This window comes from Diplotaxodon limnothrissa, linkage group LG15, assembly GCF_057381915.1.
Source record: "Diplotaxodon limnothrissa isolate DT_005_m linkage group LG15, D_limnothrissa_male_GT1.1, whole genome shotgun sequence".
In the NCBI taxonomy this organism is placed as follows: domain Eukaryota; kingdom Metazoa; phylum Chordata; class Actinopteri; order Cichliformes; family Cichlidae; genus Diplotaxodon; species Diplotaxodon limnothrissa.
Window position 1 is genome coordinate 3,739,408 of NC_140610.1, and position 17,739 is coordinate 3,757,146.

The window sequence follows — 17,739 nt, forward strand, 5'->3', positions numbered from 1 at the left end:
GCGCCCTCTTGTGTCAGTACAGAAAGTGACCTCACTGGGTTGGTTGCTGCTTATGGAGTAACATTAGTTATTAGCTAAGCTAACTAATAACAGAACCGTTACTGAGTGGAAAAGAAGGCTGTTATAAATAAAAACAGCCTAAGAGAATCCATTTTATTACCCCTGGCTGCAACAATTTTTTTTGTTAAAAAATAAATAAATAAATAAACAAATAAACAAATAAAGGATCAATATAAAATGTTTGAATTTGATATTTAAATATAAGCAAAATATTTGTCTATTACCTGTGGTATTACATAAAAATATTACTTTATTTCAAACGAAGCTCGTTGCTTTGAATACCATTAAGTGTTTAACTATGCATATAACTTATGCAATAAGTCTGAATTAATGAATTAATTGTTAGTTAGTGTGCTTCATTATTATAAGGTTGCTCTAAAAAGCCCCAAAAGCCTCCCGGTAGTACAAAACACTACAGCGAGAGCTCTGACAGGGACAAGAAAGACATATTTCTCCTATACTGACTTCTCTCCATTTGCTCCCTGTTAAATCCAAAATTAAATTTAAAATTTCTTCTCCTTACCTACAAAATCCTAATTAGACCCCATCATATATTAATAAGCACTATTCAGACTTTTTGTAGCTCCCCCCCCACACACACACACACACACATGAGGTAAGGAGGTGGTGACCATTAACCCCAGGTCTGCTTTGTAGAACAGGCCTTTCAGGTTTGAGATATTCTGGGTGCATAATGTCACTGCAATGCTACAGCCAAATAATGCGTGAGACCTTTAAATAAAGTAAGCCTACACTAAGATTACGTTTCTTTATTGCGCTGTTTCATAAGGAAAAGAACAACAAAGTTGGTAACTTTAATTGCTGTTTTTTTTAAAGATAAATCTACTTATATTTTGATTATATTTTTGCATGTCCACTGTAATAAGCAGACCAAATGCACAGAATGACTTTAAAACGTTTCGCCTGCAATTTGTTAGGCTAAGACACAAGGAAATTTCCAGGCAGTGTCAGTTCTCCAGAGAACCCTGAACGCAGCATACAGAGCTATGAATTGAGGGTTGAGAAGGACGGTGAAACAAAAATGGACATCGATCGAAAATAGGCTGGTAAAATTGACATTTTATATTTTCACATAAAGACGCTGATGCAGATTAGGTGTCGAGGTAGTGTGTGGACCAAAAACGTAGAATAATTTAAAAAAAAAACAGATTCCTTCAGAGCAATGACTGCTAGTTCCGTTGCTAAGTTAGCCTCCGTAGCTTAGAAAGGTATGCTAGCTGTGTGGAACATTAATAAAGGAAGGACACTGGCTATTAGCTGTGTAATCGATTTTAGCTAGCGGTTGCTAATTTGCCTTAAATCATGTGAAATCTTTTTATGAACCGACTGTAATGCTTGCAGCCGTTAGTTCACTCCCCCTTTTTACGCTGCCCTCGATTTCTCGGTCAGCTGTTGTTGTTATTGCTTGTTGTTGATACACTGAAACGTTATTTCATCTTGTTGGAGAGACTTTCACTCGCGTTTTTGTTAATGATAAGGAAACAGTAAGCAACCAATGTACAGCAATGGCTACACGTATAAAGCTTGTAATTGTAGAAAATGTTTTGTGTTGTTGGTTGTGGCCATCGTTGTAGTTTCTGTAATGGCCTCGAGATGTCGCTGTTTAGTCTTACAATCAAAAACTAGTATTATGGTATATTACATCTGTATAAAATTCTTTGTTTATTATGTTTTTGAGAAATACGTTACATATACATAAAACCCCTGTTGTAGCCGGTTATACCTCCTTTCCCTTTTATGTTTTTGCCCAGTGTTAACATATTTTTGTAATCCTAATTTCATGACAGGTGATCTGTGTCAAAACTCTGACGGGCACTTCACAGAAAAGAAAAGTGAAAGAGGCCAGAGTTCAGAGCCATGGAGGCTCGCTTTGGGAATATTGTGTTTAGCTCCAAGTTTGACTCAGGGAACCTGGCACGTGTGGAGAAGGTGGAGAAGGGCAACTCCAGCCTTTCTTCTGACACACCTTCTAGTGGAAGCTCCTCCTCTGGGTCAAGCCTCACCCCTGATTATGAGTTCAATGTGTGGACGCAGCCAGACTGTGCCGGCACAGAGCACGAGAACGGAAACAGGTAACCAAAATTTAATTTTTCGTGCCACACCAACTTTACCACATTAGATGACTTAAAGTATCCCGTATCATGTTGTGGTTTTTCAGATCATGGTTTTACTTCAGTGTGAAGGGGGCAGCACCTGGGAAGTTACTGAAGATCAATGTGATGAACATGAACAATCAGAGGAAACTCTACAGCCAAGGCATGGCTCCTCTCGTACGCACTTTACCGGGCAAAATCCGCTGGGAAAGGATACGAGACAGACCAACATCTGAGGTAGATATTCACTCTCTGAGCCTGTCAGAGAGGATGTGGGCAACAGGACTCTGTGAGGCAGAGTACTGCCTGTCAGGCTATTATTATCCATCTATAAATATCATTCTTCTTCTTTTCTTCTGCTGCTTTTCAGATTGTAGATAACCAGTTCATCCTTTCATTCACTCACCGGCTATTGGAGGTGAGAGGGGCTACCACCTATTTCTCTTTCTGCTACCCATTCTCTTACACAGAGTGCCAGGAGATGCTGCAGCAGTTGGATCAGAGCTACCCCAGGGCTGCTCAGCTCAGTCCGACCAGGTAAAGCGCACAAAAGACACAACTATGTACACACAAATTTGGAATCTTTTCTTTGTCAAAGTACCTTAAATGTGTACAGTTCTCTAACATTTTTTTTCCTTAAACTCTTTCCTGCACTGCTCCCACTGCTTAGTACTCCAGGCACTGTGTATTATCATAGGGAGTTGCTATGCCACTCTCTAGATGGCAATAGGGTGGACCTTCTCACTGTGACCAACTGCAGCGGGATGCAGGATGAACGGGAAGCCCGTCTGCCCAAGCTGTTTCCTGACACCAACACTCCAAGACCACACCGCTTCCCTGGCAAAAGGGTATCATTTAATCATACACAAAAACAAAACAATCACTATTCTGTAAAGGTCCCCTATTATGAAAGTTAGTTTTAGACCATTATGAGATTTTTTTTAAATACATTCCCGTGTGTAAAGTATGATCTGTGAAGCAAAGTCACAATGCACATTCTTCCGAAACCGGGCACCTAGACCGCCTCCAAGCAGTTAGCCTCCCCCCATGAAGAAAAGAGTAAACTAGTACATTCGCACATAATCAACCCATAGCTGCTTGTTTCTTCCTCGGTGAGTCTGATGTAGCGAGTTATAGCATGCTGCTAATATAGATGCTAAATGTAATAATGTGGATTGTCAGCAGCAATTTTCCCACCTTAGAAAGGACTGTTTTACCACAAGTAAAGAAATGATCATTTTAATTTAAACTTAACTGGCTTTTTGTTAAGCTGCATCCACACTGGAAGTGAGTTGCTCATTGTGCATTACTTTTAAGCTGAAGACTGTTCACTTGCAGAAATTCCAGGTTTTGGCTGCCTAGGTAAACCCCTAATGTATTTACTACCAGTACAAATGTCAATTATTGGTATTCTTAAAGTCGCTGAATATCCTTGACTTTCTGTGATCTCCAGTTGCCACATGGCTGTGAATCACTTCCAGTGTTTTGTAGATTGGGACCTTTAATGATAATTTATAAGACTCTGACCTTAAACAGGAACGTTCACTCTTGGTATTTGCGTGTCTGTGTGTGTTCCCAGGTGTTTTTTCTCAGCAGTCGGGTGCACCCTGGGGAGACTCCCTCATCATTTGTGTTTAACGGTTTCCTCAACTTCATCCTGAGAAGAGATGACCCACGTGCACACGCGCTGCGCAACATGTTTGTGTTCAAGCTCATTCCCATGCTGAACCCAGACGGGGTTGTCCGTGGACACTACAGGTAAGAGTTTCACATTCATCCACATCCTTAAATGAGACATGAGAGCGTTTCCTCTCAATAATAATGTGAGTAGTGTGTACCACAATTATAGTCTGGAAATGTGCTACAATGTATTGTTGTGCTACAATGTTCTTTCATTATTGTCACAAAGCAAGTTGGTTTGATGTTGAGCCTGTTAAAAGGCTACACAGCAGTTAACAGTTGCTAGTATAAGATGATTAGCTCTGTGTTTCTGCATAGGAAGTCTTACAACTGTAGACCCATATGTACTGCAAATACAATGGATATATCCTATTAAAAATAAGCATTCTGTGTGTTCAAAATCTTTGTTTTTTGGCTTCCTAATGAAATTTTGATTTGAATGGAAAGTTTGTCTGAAGACCAGGCAACCAATGGGGATATGGCACCTGATGCTACAGTGCAAATGTGTCTGAATTTTTACAATGACCATTAGTTTTTGTATTACTATGTGCATATCTTCCTCTTACTTTGCCTTCACAATAGGGCTGCACGATTAATCGTTAGAAAATCGCGATCTCGATTCATACTTATGTGCGATCTCATTTCCAAATGACAACGATTAAAACGACAACCACGATTGTACCGCATTTTGATCCGGGACGTAATCTGCATGAAAACAAGCGCTCACTCTTCCTGCTCAACAAATGACAAGGGCGGAGCCTTATACCACGTGATATAGAAGCTGTGCCGTGTGATGCTAAAATTATCAGGGGGAAAAACAACGGAGAGCACGCCAGGGATGACGAGAAAGTGACAGGAGAAAATCCGTCCCGGTCAACCACCCAAACACCAATAACGGGAACCTTATACAGCGCTTTCCTATACCCGTCGAACTTCCACAGGCACAAAGAAATTACGGAGGCTATCACTTATCACCTGACCAAAGATATGGCTCCCATCAACACTGTGCAAAACGAGGGATTTAGGAAAATGATCAACACCCTAGAGACAAACGCTACACAGTGCTGTCCCGCAACTATTTTTCTATTGTTGCACTACCTGCTCTATACACGCAGCGTCGAGCAACGATGGAGACGGAATTTCAAGCAGTACAACATTTTGCGGCAACAACAAAACGTGAGACATTTGTTGTTTTTATGTTTATTTATTGTTTTTATGTTCAGTCTCAACTGTTACGAAGTTGATGTGCAGTTAATAAGTGCAATAAATATTTATACTGGAAAAGAAAATCGTGAGAGAATCGTGATCTCAATTCTAAGCCAAAAAATCGTGATTCTCATTTTATGCAAAATCGTGCAGCCCTACTTCACAACATTCATTGTCAATATCAACTGAATGTCTCTGCTAACATGTGCATACATTTAAAACTTATATAAGAACTAATTTATGCATGTGTGTGGCCAATGAACCTGCTCGTTTTAGGAGAAATCAAGAAATCCAGCTGGAAAAATTAGGTTTCTTCAAGCCCTATGCAGTTATCACTCAGGGGGAAAAAAGCCCAGTGACTACGACCTACTCAGAAATTACGTGCAATTGAATGCAGGCGCATTTGCACTCAGTTAATGGAAAGCTGCCCACCTGCTATCTGCTGTAACACTGTGAAGATATGTATATGCTGACACAGGGGTGAGAGAATAAGAGACACTGGAGAGTTTTTTTCACATTCCCAGCAATAATTTAGACTACACCAATGAGAGAGCACCAAATCATGGTAGACCTAGTGGACACAGGAAGACAGAGTAAAATATCATTAAGTCATAATCTGGTTTTAGCCTGGTTCTTCTTTAATATTTTAACTTTTTTCAGTTTTGAGGTTTTATGTTTAATTATTGTGTACAGACGATAAATTGCTTGCGTTAAATAAATAAAAAAGCAATATCTTTCAAGATGTGACAACTTAAAATACAGTGATGGAAACCCTGGCTCTATTCTGGTTATGGAAACTGCATTTGGTACAAATGATAAGATTCTGGAAATCAAACTGGAAGGGAAAGTCGACCACAGCTGAGTTTAGTTTAGGCTCATCACTGCTACTAGTCATAAGGAGGTTAGAAGAGCCAGCAGAGGTGAGATGTGGTGACCTTTTTACCAGATGTCCCTGTGTCTCAGAGAATGATGCACTGAGGTGTCAGTAAATGGTGACGCTGCTTTCTTGGCATGTTAGTGGTATGCTGCCTCTTCTTTTGATTCCCAGACCTGTGTTCCTCTGTACAATCTAAACATCACCGTGTAATAATGTATAAAATAGCTCACATGTTAAATATAGCAGAGGTGAAGTGTACAAAATACTCTCTGCTGGGTTTAGACTTGTCGACAATAAAAGATTCTTTACTTTCTCTTTTTTTTTTAAAGGACGGATTCCAGGGGTGTGAACCTGAATAGACAATACTTGAACCCCAGCCCCGAGTTACACCCGTCCATCTATGCAGCCAAAACACTGTTGCTCTACCACCACACACACAACCGCTTGCACAAAACACAGCCAAGCACTCGTTCTAACGGCCCCACCCATACAGAGCCCCCAGCTGCTAAAACAAAACCTGCAAATCAGCATGAAGCACCTCCCCTCACTGCCCTCGAAGTCACCTTAAACCAACGGAACGCTGAGAAAGATGCAAATCCTGCGCAGCCAGAGGTCCCCATGATGATGGAGGAAAACGCCTGGGCTACCTCAGAGGCGGAGAAGGGAGATCAGAACAGCTCATCGAGCTCCACAGAGACTGTAGTTCCAGGTGCTGGAGATTTAGCAGTACCACAGGTGGAGGAACAGGAGTCGGTGCCACCACAGGAGGGGGGTGTGGCATATTATGTCGACTTGCATGGGCACGCGTCTAAACGTGGGTGTTTCATGTATGGAAATAGCCTTCCTGATGAGAGCCAGCAGGTAATAATGAATGCATTTTATCCATTACTTTGCAGTACTTTTGCAAAATTGTCAAATAACATTCAAATTTGTTTTTTACTTTTCTTTCATTGAAATTTTTTTTTTTTTTAGAAAAACATTTTCTACATTACATTTGTAATACTTTCTGTCACGTGTGTCTGAATTGCTGTGATTTTCTTGCCGCAGGTCGAGAACATGCTGTATCCAAGGCTGATCGCTGTGAATTCTGCCCACTTTGATTTTCTGGGCTGTAACTTCTCTGAGAAAAACATGTACGCACGAGACAAGAGAGATGGCCAATCTAAAGAAGGCAGCGGTCGGGTTGCCATTCACAAGGCAATAGGGCTGCTTCACAGGTCAGACATTAGATTTATGACATTGCTGCAATCTGTGTTCGGTGTAGGAAGTTTATGTAGTCATTTTTCAGGTGTTTAAAGTGTGATTTCCAGAATTTTTACTCAGTTTCGAATTAGCCATAATAACCAAGTGCAGATTTTGTGGGCCCAGTACAAATTAAGTTGCAAAAAGCCTTGGAAACACAGTAATGCTTTTGTGTTGTAATTTTATATTTTATCTTGCTTCTGCAACTGGGTACCGACCAGTTACACTCTGGAGTGCAACTATAACACAGGAAAAACCATGAATACAATCCCACCTGCCTGCCATGACAACGGAAGAGCTACCCCCCCTCCACCTCCATCCTTCCCTCCAAAATACACTCCAGAAATATTTGAGCAGGTAGGAAGCGCATATATAACACACACATGCATATCATATCATATCATATCATATTATGCTCCACTTTTCTTTGAATTATTTCCCACCCATAGACTTTACTTGGGAGGTATGTCCAAGTGTATTACCATCCCCTTCAAGCATACTTGTCACCTCACATTAGAATTTTCTATTTTCATTTTTTTTATTGATTAGTGAGAGCAACATCTCAAAGACAAGGCCTACTTGCTCTTATTTTGAAAGCACACTAACCACAGCCTGCAGCATACTGTATGTGGAACCGGTTAAGACACATGTGATGAGCTCACTGAAGCTATAGAGCAAAACGAGGGTTACCTTGACATCAAGACAATGGAGTTAGAGTTATTCGGCAGGATGAAAGACTCACTAGAGAGCAGATTATATTACTTAGATGTTGTTACAAAGTATTTGGCAAATCAAATATTTAGAAAGAGAAACTATGTTGCTAATGACCGATAAAGCACTTGTATGCACCGACCCTCCTCCTCCAACAAATAGAACCTAAATCTATGACCTAAATCAATACCATCTGGAAAGTGTAGGAAAAACATATCTGGACAGAAAAACACAGTGGAACACTGTCAGTCATTGACTGGCCTCCCCAGAACCCGGATCTATATTTGCACATTTTAATAAATCATTGCACCTGTTTCCCATTTTTCTACAAAATATAAAGAAATGAGATGTGTCTCAAGACAGTACTGTACACCTACCCTGACATGTTAAAGAAATTTGGCAATTTATGTAAACAAAGTGTGCCCATCTATATCAGTTCTGAAATAAATTTGGGTGATGCCATCAGGTGGGGCGTGCTGTGGCGATCTCTGCCCTGGACATGGCAGAGTGTAACCCTTGGCCGCGACTGGTGCTTTCTGAGCACACCTGTCTGACAAATCTGCGAGCCTGGATCCTCAAGCACGTCCGCAACACCAAAGGACTGAACACTCACATCCATGCCAACCCTCCCCCACGAATACACCACAATGGCAGCAAGGTGTCACCACCAAAGAGCTTTAACAAGTGAGTTCCCACACATTTTTTTAACTTGGATGCCTTTAGTTTGTCCAAAGATAACAGCTGGGTCATGGATTTCTGTGATTTCTTCATTTTCCTACTAGCTGTCTGTCTGGATCTGCATCGGAGAACACCTTCAGCCGCGTCCGCTGCAACAGCCAAAGTAGCAGCAGCCAAACACCCTCGCCGAAGATGCACAATTCCCCAAGTTTTACTTTCGGGTGCCCCCCACCCCGAACTCATACACAGCACAACAGCAGCGGACGTGGAGGCAACAAAACACTCGGGCCAGTCAGAGGTAAGTTGAATTCCCAACTATCTGCCTGTGCTGTGGCTGCCTTTTTTTCTTTTTTTTTTCTTAAGTCACATCTCCTTTAGTGGTCCTCTGCTCCACTCTCTCTCTCTCTGTATCACAAATCCTCTCTTATGGTCTCTCTCTTTCTCATTTTCTTCTCTTTCCCTTTCTTCAACCTCTTGTTCGTTGCTGTTGGAGCTGTTCAGAAAGGCTGGCTGATGTGTTATTGTCTGCGTGAATGTTAGTTTCTGGTTTGCTGCGCGTGACGTGAAACTGGCAGCAAGGTTTGGGATGAGCTTGGTGTCCTGGATGTTAACGACCTGTAACATCCCCCACATTACCCCCGCATGACCTTTGCATGACCCCTTTTCCTGCTGCTGTGTCCTTACCCTAAAGAAATTTTTCTCACAGTATGGATAATACAGTATTCTAACATGATGTTTAGAGTTAGTTAGAGTTATCAAGTTTCTTTTCTCCTTTTAAAGAAATATGATGAGTGCAGAATAGACACGCGTCCCTGTCTCAATAACACATGTACCAGGGTTTCCACCAGTGTATAAAGGGTTTGCACGTGACATCATGGGCATGTCGAGCTGTCCGCTATATTGGACGTGATAAGCATCACTACTTTTTTGGCTCCTCACAATGCCTGTATTCTGCTACATCAGGGGTGGGCAACTCCAGGCCCCGAGGGCCGGTGTCCTGCAGGTTTTAGATCTCACCCTGGGTCAGCACACCTGAATCAAATGATTAGTTCATTACCAGGCCTCTGGAGAACCTAAAGACATGTTGAGGAGGTCATTTAGCCATTTAAATCAGCTGTGTTGGATCAAGGACACATCTAAAACCTGCAGGACACCGGCCCTCGAGGCCTGGAGTTGCCCACCCCTGTGCTACATGGTTGGGTGCAGCAATCATCAGAGACAGAAAAAAAATCTTTTTAACCGCTTTCCTGTTGTTTCAGATAGAAGAATATGAAAATAAAGTTGGCAGATAAAGGCATCAGATAAACAATTTAACAATTATAAGTTAATTACATTTTTAACCTCCTAAGACCCCAACTCTTTCGTGGCATGTATTTTTAATTTCTCCTTGCTATTTGGGCTGATTGGGACCTGATGAATGTAAAAACAAAGAATTACATTTTTTTGTTTTTTACCTGATTTTTGTCTCTGAGAAAAAGGAGATCCACAATTATTAAAGGGCATTAAAGAACCTGGCAAATGTTATGACTTTATTCTGTTTTACTTACTCTGCTCATATTCATCCATTTCGGTCCATTAATCACTGTAAGATATATCCTTCATCACTTTATTTCAATAGAGTTGAATATGTTTTGGTGTTCTCCAGCTTGTATATGCATGCTTTTAGGTCTGTTCAATATAATGATATATATCGGATGACGATATAAAAACATCTATCGTTTCATTTTACGCTATCGTTTGTTTCGTGGTGTCACAAAATAAACTGTTTACGGCAATGTTTTTTCATCGTTTTGATGGTCACTGTAGTGGCTATATTAATTTCTTTACGTTCCCTCTTTCTCTTACATTTAAAATAACCACACTACAGATGGATAAGCAACTTTTTTTATGCGTTGTCGTTAGCGGCAATGACGGTAAACCCAGCTTGTGGCTCCGCTGTCTGCTTGTTTATTTTTCCACATTAACCTTTCACAATAAAGCTGAAGATCTGTTGAGATTTTTCAAAATAAACTGAAATGATGACAAACAGAAGGACCAGTCAAAACAAATCGAGGACCTTATTCCTAAACGAGGGGCTACCTCTGTAGCATGGACATGGTTTGGTTATGAAAAGTCTGACACGGACCAGAAAACTGTACTACAGAATTTACAGAAAATGTAAAATTTTTATGACATATATCGTTGTCGGGACGATAAAGGTCTTATATCGGGATATGAGATTTTGGTTATATCGCACCTACATGCTTTTTACTTTCTCTTCATGCTGGAAGTGTGAAAAAAGATATAGCGATTGTCTTCCTTTTCTCTTTCCTGGCAGAAACCCTGTGTACCAAAAGAATTTCAGTTTGCTTTCATGAGTTTTTTTGCATTTACTTTGCGTTACCTGTAATGACTTTGTTCTCAGTGCATGCAGGGTAGTTTCAGCCACTTTGTGTATCCCTACGGTCCCTGCACGTCTCTGAGCAGGTGTATGTGTCTCCCTCTCTGTAGACACTAAGCCCCAGGAGAAGAGACGCCCCCCCCATCACCACCGCTTCATCCTCCGGTCTCCCAGCAACAGCCACACACCCGCTCGTCCCCCACTCTCACCCCCTTCCTCCTCGTCCTCCTCATCTTCCTCAGTGTGTGCAGCAGGCTCCTGTCCCCTCCCGGCCTCCGTCAGTATGACAGGTCTGTACTCCCTCCAGCCCCCCAGCCTCTCCACCTTGCTCCCATCCCTGCAGGCCCTGCCCCGCCCTGGGCTGCTCTCCAAACTGAGTCCCCTGCTCCTTCAGAGCTTACCGCCGGCCGCCAGCAGTCCAACTGGGCCCACCCCGGACTGAATCTGACTTAAACCATGAAACACTGGGCACATGTCCTTGTGCGAGATGATTGAGTGAGATTGTCTTTTCAGAAACCAGCCTGGTAGTCCATGTAGGTCAAAGCGTGCGTGCAAAACATCACTGGTGCTAGTAAATAATTTTTTTTCTTTCTGCACAGTAATTACATGTCTACAGTTTTAGCACCTTAAGGTAAATAACACTTTCACTTGAGAGCGAATGTGTTCCTCAGATCTCAGCTATGACTGAAATGCTTTTTCTCACCGACCTTGAATCAAGTGCTGGTTGCCGCACTGTCCTCTGGCTCTTTGATAAACATAGCAGACTGGTTAGTAAATGGGGATATTTGCTTGGGTACCTAATATCTGCTGTCCTATAAGACGTTCAGAGCACACAGTAGATGTTATCCGTAGACATCATAATATTATAATATGGATCCAGACGAAGCTTTTTCTGTATACAATAATAAGCTAAAGCTAATTACCACGTTACTCTGCTCACCATTTGAAAGTAGCTGGGAGATTTTCTTCTTTATTCGCACAGTTGCTTTTGTGATGCGTTTAATGTTTGAATTATTTATTGGTTTTATTTGACTTTTGAGACATATTTTTATAGACTGAACACAGTCAGACTTTATTTTCTTTAAAAGCCTTCCAAAGCACCCTCTGATCTGTTCTGTTGTCTTTGGGTTTCACTTTAATGTTGATTTGTAAAACGATGTCACAAGTCGATCACATTATACTTTCATTTGAGGCTAAACATTTAAATAGCTTTTTTTAATTTCTTATGATTCAAAGTGACATTCAAAGGTTTGCTTTTAGATTTTTGTACACAAGTCAGTTTTTCATTATCTAAATACCATTAAAAATAAATAAAAACAAAAACCTGCATCATTCCAATGTCGGACCAACATTGGTCATGACGTTATAATCACAGCATAGCCTACTGCCAGAAACTGTGTACCCTCATTAGCTTAAGTCCTTAAGGGGCACCCACACAGGAAACGTTGTGCGGCTCATTCGTTGGCATTTACCATCCTCATACATCAGTAAACAGCATCCTTCCCTCTCATTGGTGATAGCTACAATTTCTCTGATTATCGTTGACTTTGGTCACCATGTCACTCACTTCCTGTGTGGAGACCTCATTATGGATTTTGCAATCTTGTAGCTGCTTTGGGATAACTACGGTTGATTTGTGGGGCTATTTGCCAGCAAGTAGTATTATATGAAAAGAATGAGTTTAGCTTATAACCAGTTTGACTGGCAGGTGTTTATTGTTTTTTTAATATGACACTAACACTGGTCTGGTGTAAATATGGTGAAGACTTTTTGTTTGTTTATGTATTATATGTTTCCTTAAACCGATGAAGATAATATTTATCCTAATTTGTTCAAGCAGATAGACATGTTCCTTGTGTAAATCGATCGTGGCAGGTGTGTAGTAGGCTGTCGACGGCTAGAGTTAATATATCTTGTGGTAAGCAGTCATGAGAAGCTGCCATGTTGTCTAAGATTTTACTCATCTATTGTGGAATTATAGTAACTTGTCTGTAATTCGTTTTTTGCGTGCTGTTATCCAAGTACTTGATGATGGTCTGTGTTTTAGGACCGGCCGTTTATGTTGCACTGAACATGCAGAAGTGAATTATTATTTATTTATTTTTTCTTCTTTTTTAGAAGGAGCAAACAAACCAGACCATTAAGGGATCAAAATAGCTTTCAGAATATCTGGCCTTTGCTCACTGTAGCTACTGTCTGATCCAGTGCTGTTACACATTGTAGTTAAGCTGTGCCTTGCTTTGTTGTAAGCAGTAGGTTTTGAAGGTCCTGCTCCTATTGTGATCTTATAGGGTATATATCCTTCTTCTTCATCTGTCTTTCATATTCAGTGTGACTTGCCTAAGTTGCAGTGATCTCACAACATAAATTTCTTGCGAATTCAAGCGTTGTTAAGCCAAATAAAAAGCTCTTGTAGAAACAGTCCTTAATACTCACGCTGGGCTCAGACTACATGATACTTCAGTCTGTCGCAGTGGTCGATGTGTCAGGTGGTTAAGAGTTATAAAATCTTGTTCATCTCTTCTTTCACAATCAGTGTGATATCATTGGAGGTACAGTTGATTTTAAATAAGAGTGTCAACAGAACAGCAAACAAAGGAGTGTCTATGACGCTGGCTATCTTGTGTTACTGCTTCTCACACTTCTTCCTAACTATACTGGAACATCATTCTCTCTTTTGTAATGTATGCAATAGTACACCTACCTTATATGCTAGCCCTTTTGTTGGCACATAGCTTTTTTTTTGTCTATCATGACACCCTATTGGCATGCGTTGCTCTCATTTTTGTTCCCAACCTCCAATCGATGCTTTACGTGACTCAGATCTGACCAGCCTGGTATCGTATAGTCTGAACACGGCATTAGCTTCAAATGTCAGCTCTCTTAAGTTAGAGAAGCTCAGAAAACCCTGCAAATCTGATGGTTGTCTTGTGCTTACTGGACAGTAGTCTCATCTAATATTACTGTACTAAAGGTTTTAGTGTAGCCTCAGCTCAGTGGAGTTACGATCTATCAGTTTAGATCAGTGCCCTGCTAAATGGTGAAGGAGTGTTCTGTAGTTGTTGTTTTTTTCCTGCTTTCTCACTGTGAGCTATGATGTTCTGTGTCCCAGTTGTTTCAGCCTTAAAGCGTCTACGTCTTCATTGAAAATGACGAACTCAGCTTTAGGTGAAAACACTGTATGCATAGTCACATTCTCAGTAGGTCTTTCGGCTTTATACTCCTTATGAGAATTGTGCCGTTTCCTTCAATGTGGTGCTAACCTTCTATACCAGACTACAGTTATGTGTTTGTCCTTGTAACGTCTCTACAATTGTCACCTTTCTTGAATGTGCCGCTGTCTTTTAGCGCCTCTCTGTTTAACCTCTGGAATAAAAACTATCCGTTTGTCAAGCAGCTACAGAGTGTGGGTCCTTTTGCTCTCTTTTGACTCTGATTGTGATCTTTATTTTTCAACTTTCACGTCAAGGAAAAGATCAACACCAAAACTCTCACCACTTAAACTTAGTTAGGAGTATATGTAGATTATGAGATATTACAGGACATTCAGTTATTTCAACATATTTGGTTTTTGCCAGCATAATTGTGATACTTTAAACATACACACACTAAATGGCTTAAATCTTAAGTTTTATAAATCAGATTCTTAGTGTTTCATCTTCCACTCTTTGTTTCTCCTTTCTTCTCTTTGTTCTGTTTATTTATGTGTCTTCATGTGGTTGACAGGCAATAGCTGCCCGGACCTTGAGACTGGTGGACCCAGTTCTGCGGTCTGGTCCAGAATGCCTCTACCTGTACGTCCTGGGCACATAGGGAGAGGGTGCCGAACTCTTACAATCACTCATCCTCCCACAGAAGCTGGTAGAGAGGTTAGGTTACCTTGCTGGCTCACTCACTGAGCAAATTCACATTTCCATTATTAACACTTCGTATTAATATACACTTAGACTATGATGTGTTGTTGTAATGTCTCCATGTGTCACAGACTGCTAAAGACCAGGGGCCTGAACACATCCTTTCCTCCATCAAATTTAGCAAGTAAGCCCTATCTTTTTTCTTTTTTTTTTTGCATTGTAATAATTTGAATCCAAAACAGTCAACAAAGGCTGGGATCTGAAAAATGAAATGAAAACCACACTGGAAACCCCTTCTTCATGCTGATATTTTCTTTCTTGAATAGCGAAAATGTTAACCTCTCTGTCGCCTGCCCAGGTGTGAGCTGCAGCCCCACGTCAGCCGCATTCCCATCCGAAGGATGGGGTCGACTGACGCACCTCCCAAACACAACAATAAAGCATCTCCATCTAGCAATAACCCACCAGGAGGTAAAGAGGTGTCTGCTACCATGAAGGTGTGGAAGCTGCTCAGACCTGGCCTCCACAGACACCTGTCATTGTCAGGCATGTACACCTGCTTGTTGCTCTGGGCTGTTTATGACATAGATTACAGAGATGAGCTGACCAATGATCAGTTAAAAATGGGGATAAGTGACATGAAGGCATCTCATAAAAGTATGTTTTACTTGATATTAAAGGAGAATCGTTTCTAAAACAACAACATAGAACTCATGATTGTGCTTATTTGTGCATCTGACCACAGTGTGCATGAAATGTAATGAGATAACTTTGAATGACATCCAGAGAATTTTCAGATACCACTTTTGAAGCTCAGATCTGTACATCCATATAAAGGACACACATTCAGGATCCCCAAGTGGTAGAATGACTTCAGTCACCCCCTGATTTTGACACTGGCTAATATGAGGTGGACATTTCTGATTTTAAGTGAAATATTTCAACAGCTGTTTTTGGTGCAGTCATACATTTCCCCCTTCTAATTACTATGGTGTTTGCCACCTGGCTTTGATCCGCAGATGTAGAAGTTACTTTAGTGGTAATTAGCATATGTTAGCATAGTGATGCTTCAGAGTGGACCTATTAGGCACATTAGCTTAATGTTTTTATTCTTGAGCTCTGCTACAAGTTTTGAATGATACACATGCTTATTTTAGTGACACCTTGACACAGTCCCTCAGGTTATCCACCATCTTAAACAACATGTTTTACCGCTACAGTGCCGAATGCTTGTAATAAATATAAGTAAAACTTTCTCTGAGGCCCATGTATGTAAGAGTGATATATATATGAGAATGGAAAAATATATAATTTATGATGGTCAACCCAGGCACATAGCTCTGGCTCTGAGCAAGAAAGCCCTACCCACTTGCTGCTCAGATCTTTTGTTTGCAATCAGCAGCCAGTCAGAAGAAAGTCAGCTTAAGGAAGGGGCGTGAGCTGATTTCTGTGATGTAGTGAACTGAAGAGCTGCGCCAAGGCCCAGCATGACATAAATAAAGATTAATTTCAGCTTCAAAACTTTGGAATATGGAGCTGAACTGAGTGTAACTGGTCTTGTTTAATCCAGGGAACACGCTATCTGTGACCATACACTGCAATCCCCTCTCATTCACATCAACCAGACACAAGAGTCTTCCTGTTAAAGGGGAGTTTTTCCTTCCCACTGTCGCCTAAGTGCTTGCTCATAGGGGGTCATATGATTGTTGGGTTTTTCTCTGTATCTATTATTGTACAATCTACTGTACAATATAAAGCGTCTTGAGGCGACTGTTGTTGTGATTTGGCGCTGTATAAATAAAATTGAATTGAAAAGAGTAAAAATAAACAGATGGAACCCAGCAGTCTTTAGACTCAGAAATGGACTTTAATAAACTGCCTCCTGCTGGAGCATTTTATTACTGCACTACATAATTTTGTGTCCACTAAAATGTAACAATTTCTGAAGTACTGGTCCTTAAATCCACAATGTCACCATCAAGTTTTACTTAATACTCCCATTTCCCTTATTACAGTGGACATCTCACATATTCTTTGCTTCCCTCTGTTATTCCATTCTGCAGGTGTATCTGAGAAAGAAGCTGCCATACAGCTGGCCTCTAAAGCTTTAATGAAGAAAAGCACAGACAGAAGTATCACGTGCAAAGAAAGTGCTATCATAGAAAGTGCAGCAGAGGACATGGGAACACAACAACAGGTGAAAACCGATGTGCACACTTCTTGTTGTTAATGTACATTTAGATTGAAGCTATAATTTAATATGAATAACTAAAAGATGACTAGGCTGTGTGATGTTGTCTTTAAAGGCGGAGGAAACTCCAGTGACTGTGCCTGACACTGTGAACATGTGTGAGACAGTAACCCTGTGTGGAGAAGCCTAGGAAACCGACAGCCTAAAAATATCATATTGAGCAATTGAATACTTCAAAATGTGAGAGGGGCTTGTCACCAGTGGAGGATTGGTTGGGGCATGATGATGTGCAATATAAATACATTTTTTTATGTTTAATCGTATTGTTTTTAGCCTTTTTGGGCAACATTTAGAACCTAGAATTACCTGTTACAACTACTGAGCAGCTTTTGTTTTTACTGGAATAGCTGAAGGTTAAGTGCCTTGCTCTATGACATTACATTAGCAGCTGTATTGGGGGAGTGGTTCAATCTTTTCAAATTTTTCCAGCTGCTCAAGAATGCAGACTTGAAACATCCTTGAACATTTCAGCTACCATAATTGTACCTCACATTTCCTGTTTTTGTGATTTAAGTTGCATTTTTCTGGTCCTTGCTGCTCCCCTCAGATACCGACCAATACTGTTATGCACTGCTAAATATTTTATTAGGCAGCCACTTGTACAATTACAGGGAAGGGCTGATTTTTATTTAGACTCATAAGCACAATAGCAACTTTATAATCTCATTATCTCTATTGTGGATGTT

General features: G+C 40.7%; 1 protein-coding gene across 1 annotated transcript; it reads left to right on the top strand.

Annotated features, from left to right (window-relative positions):
• Window positions 1–1,078: 1,078 nt before the first annotated feature.
• Window positions 1,079–17,670, top strand: agbl5 (AGBL carboxypeptidase 5). The gene is made up of 17 exons (XM_085372493.1): window positions 1,079–1,127; window positions 1,869–2,153; window positions 2,240–2,411; window positions 2,545–2,711; window positions 2,845–3,022; window positions 3,754–3,932; window positions 6,267–6,798; window positions 6,985–7,154; window positions 7,401–7,536; window positions 8,357–8,574; window positions 8,673–8,866; window positions 11,059–11,238; window positions 14,675–14,817; window positions 14,934–14,986; window positions 15,161–15,348; window positions 16,866–16,999; window positions 17,109–17,670. The coding sequence occupies exons 2-17, from the start codon at window positions 1,939–1,941 to the stop codon at window positions 17,181–17,183; spliced, it is 2,934 nt and encodes a 977-aa protein (XP_085228619.1). The 5' UTR covers window positions 1,079–1,127; window positions 1,869–1,938; the 3' UTR covers window positions 17,184–17,670.
• Window positions 17,671–17,739: the final 69 nt, after the last annotated feature.

Bases quoted from the DNA above. Each gene is read 5' to 3' on its own strand.
- agbl5 (XM_085372493.1), top strand. From the start codon at position 1,939: ATGGAGGCTCGCTTTGGGAATATTGTGTTTAGCTCCAAGTTTGACTCA. The intron at 2,412-2,544 runs GTAGATATTCAC...GCTGCTTTTCAG, and splicing joins GAGACAGACCAACATCTGAG to ATTGTAGATAACCAGTTCAT. The intron at 17,000-17,108 runs GTGAAAACCGAT...TTGTCTTTAAAG, and splicing joins ACATGGGAACACAACAACAG to GCGGAGGAAACTCCAGTGAC.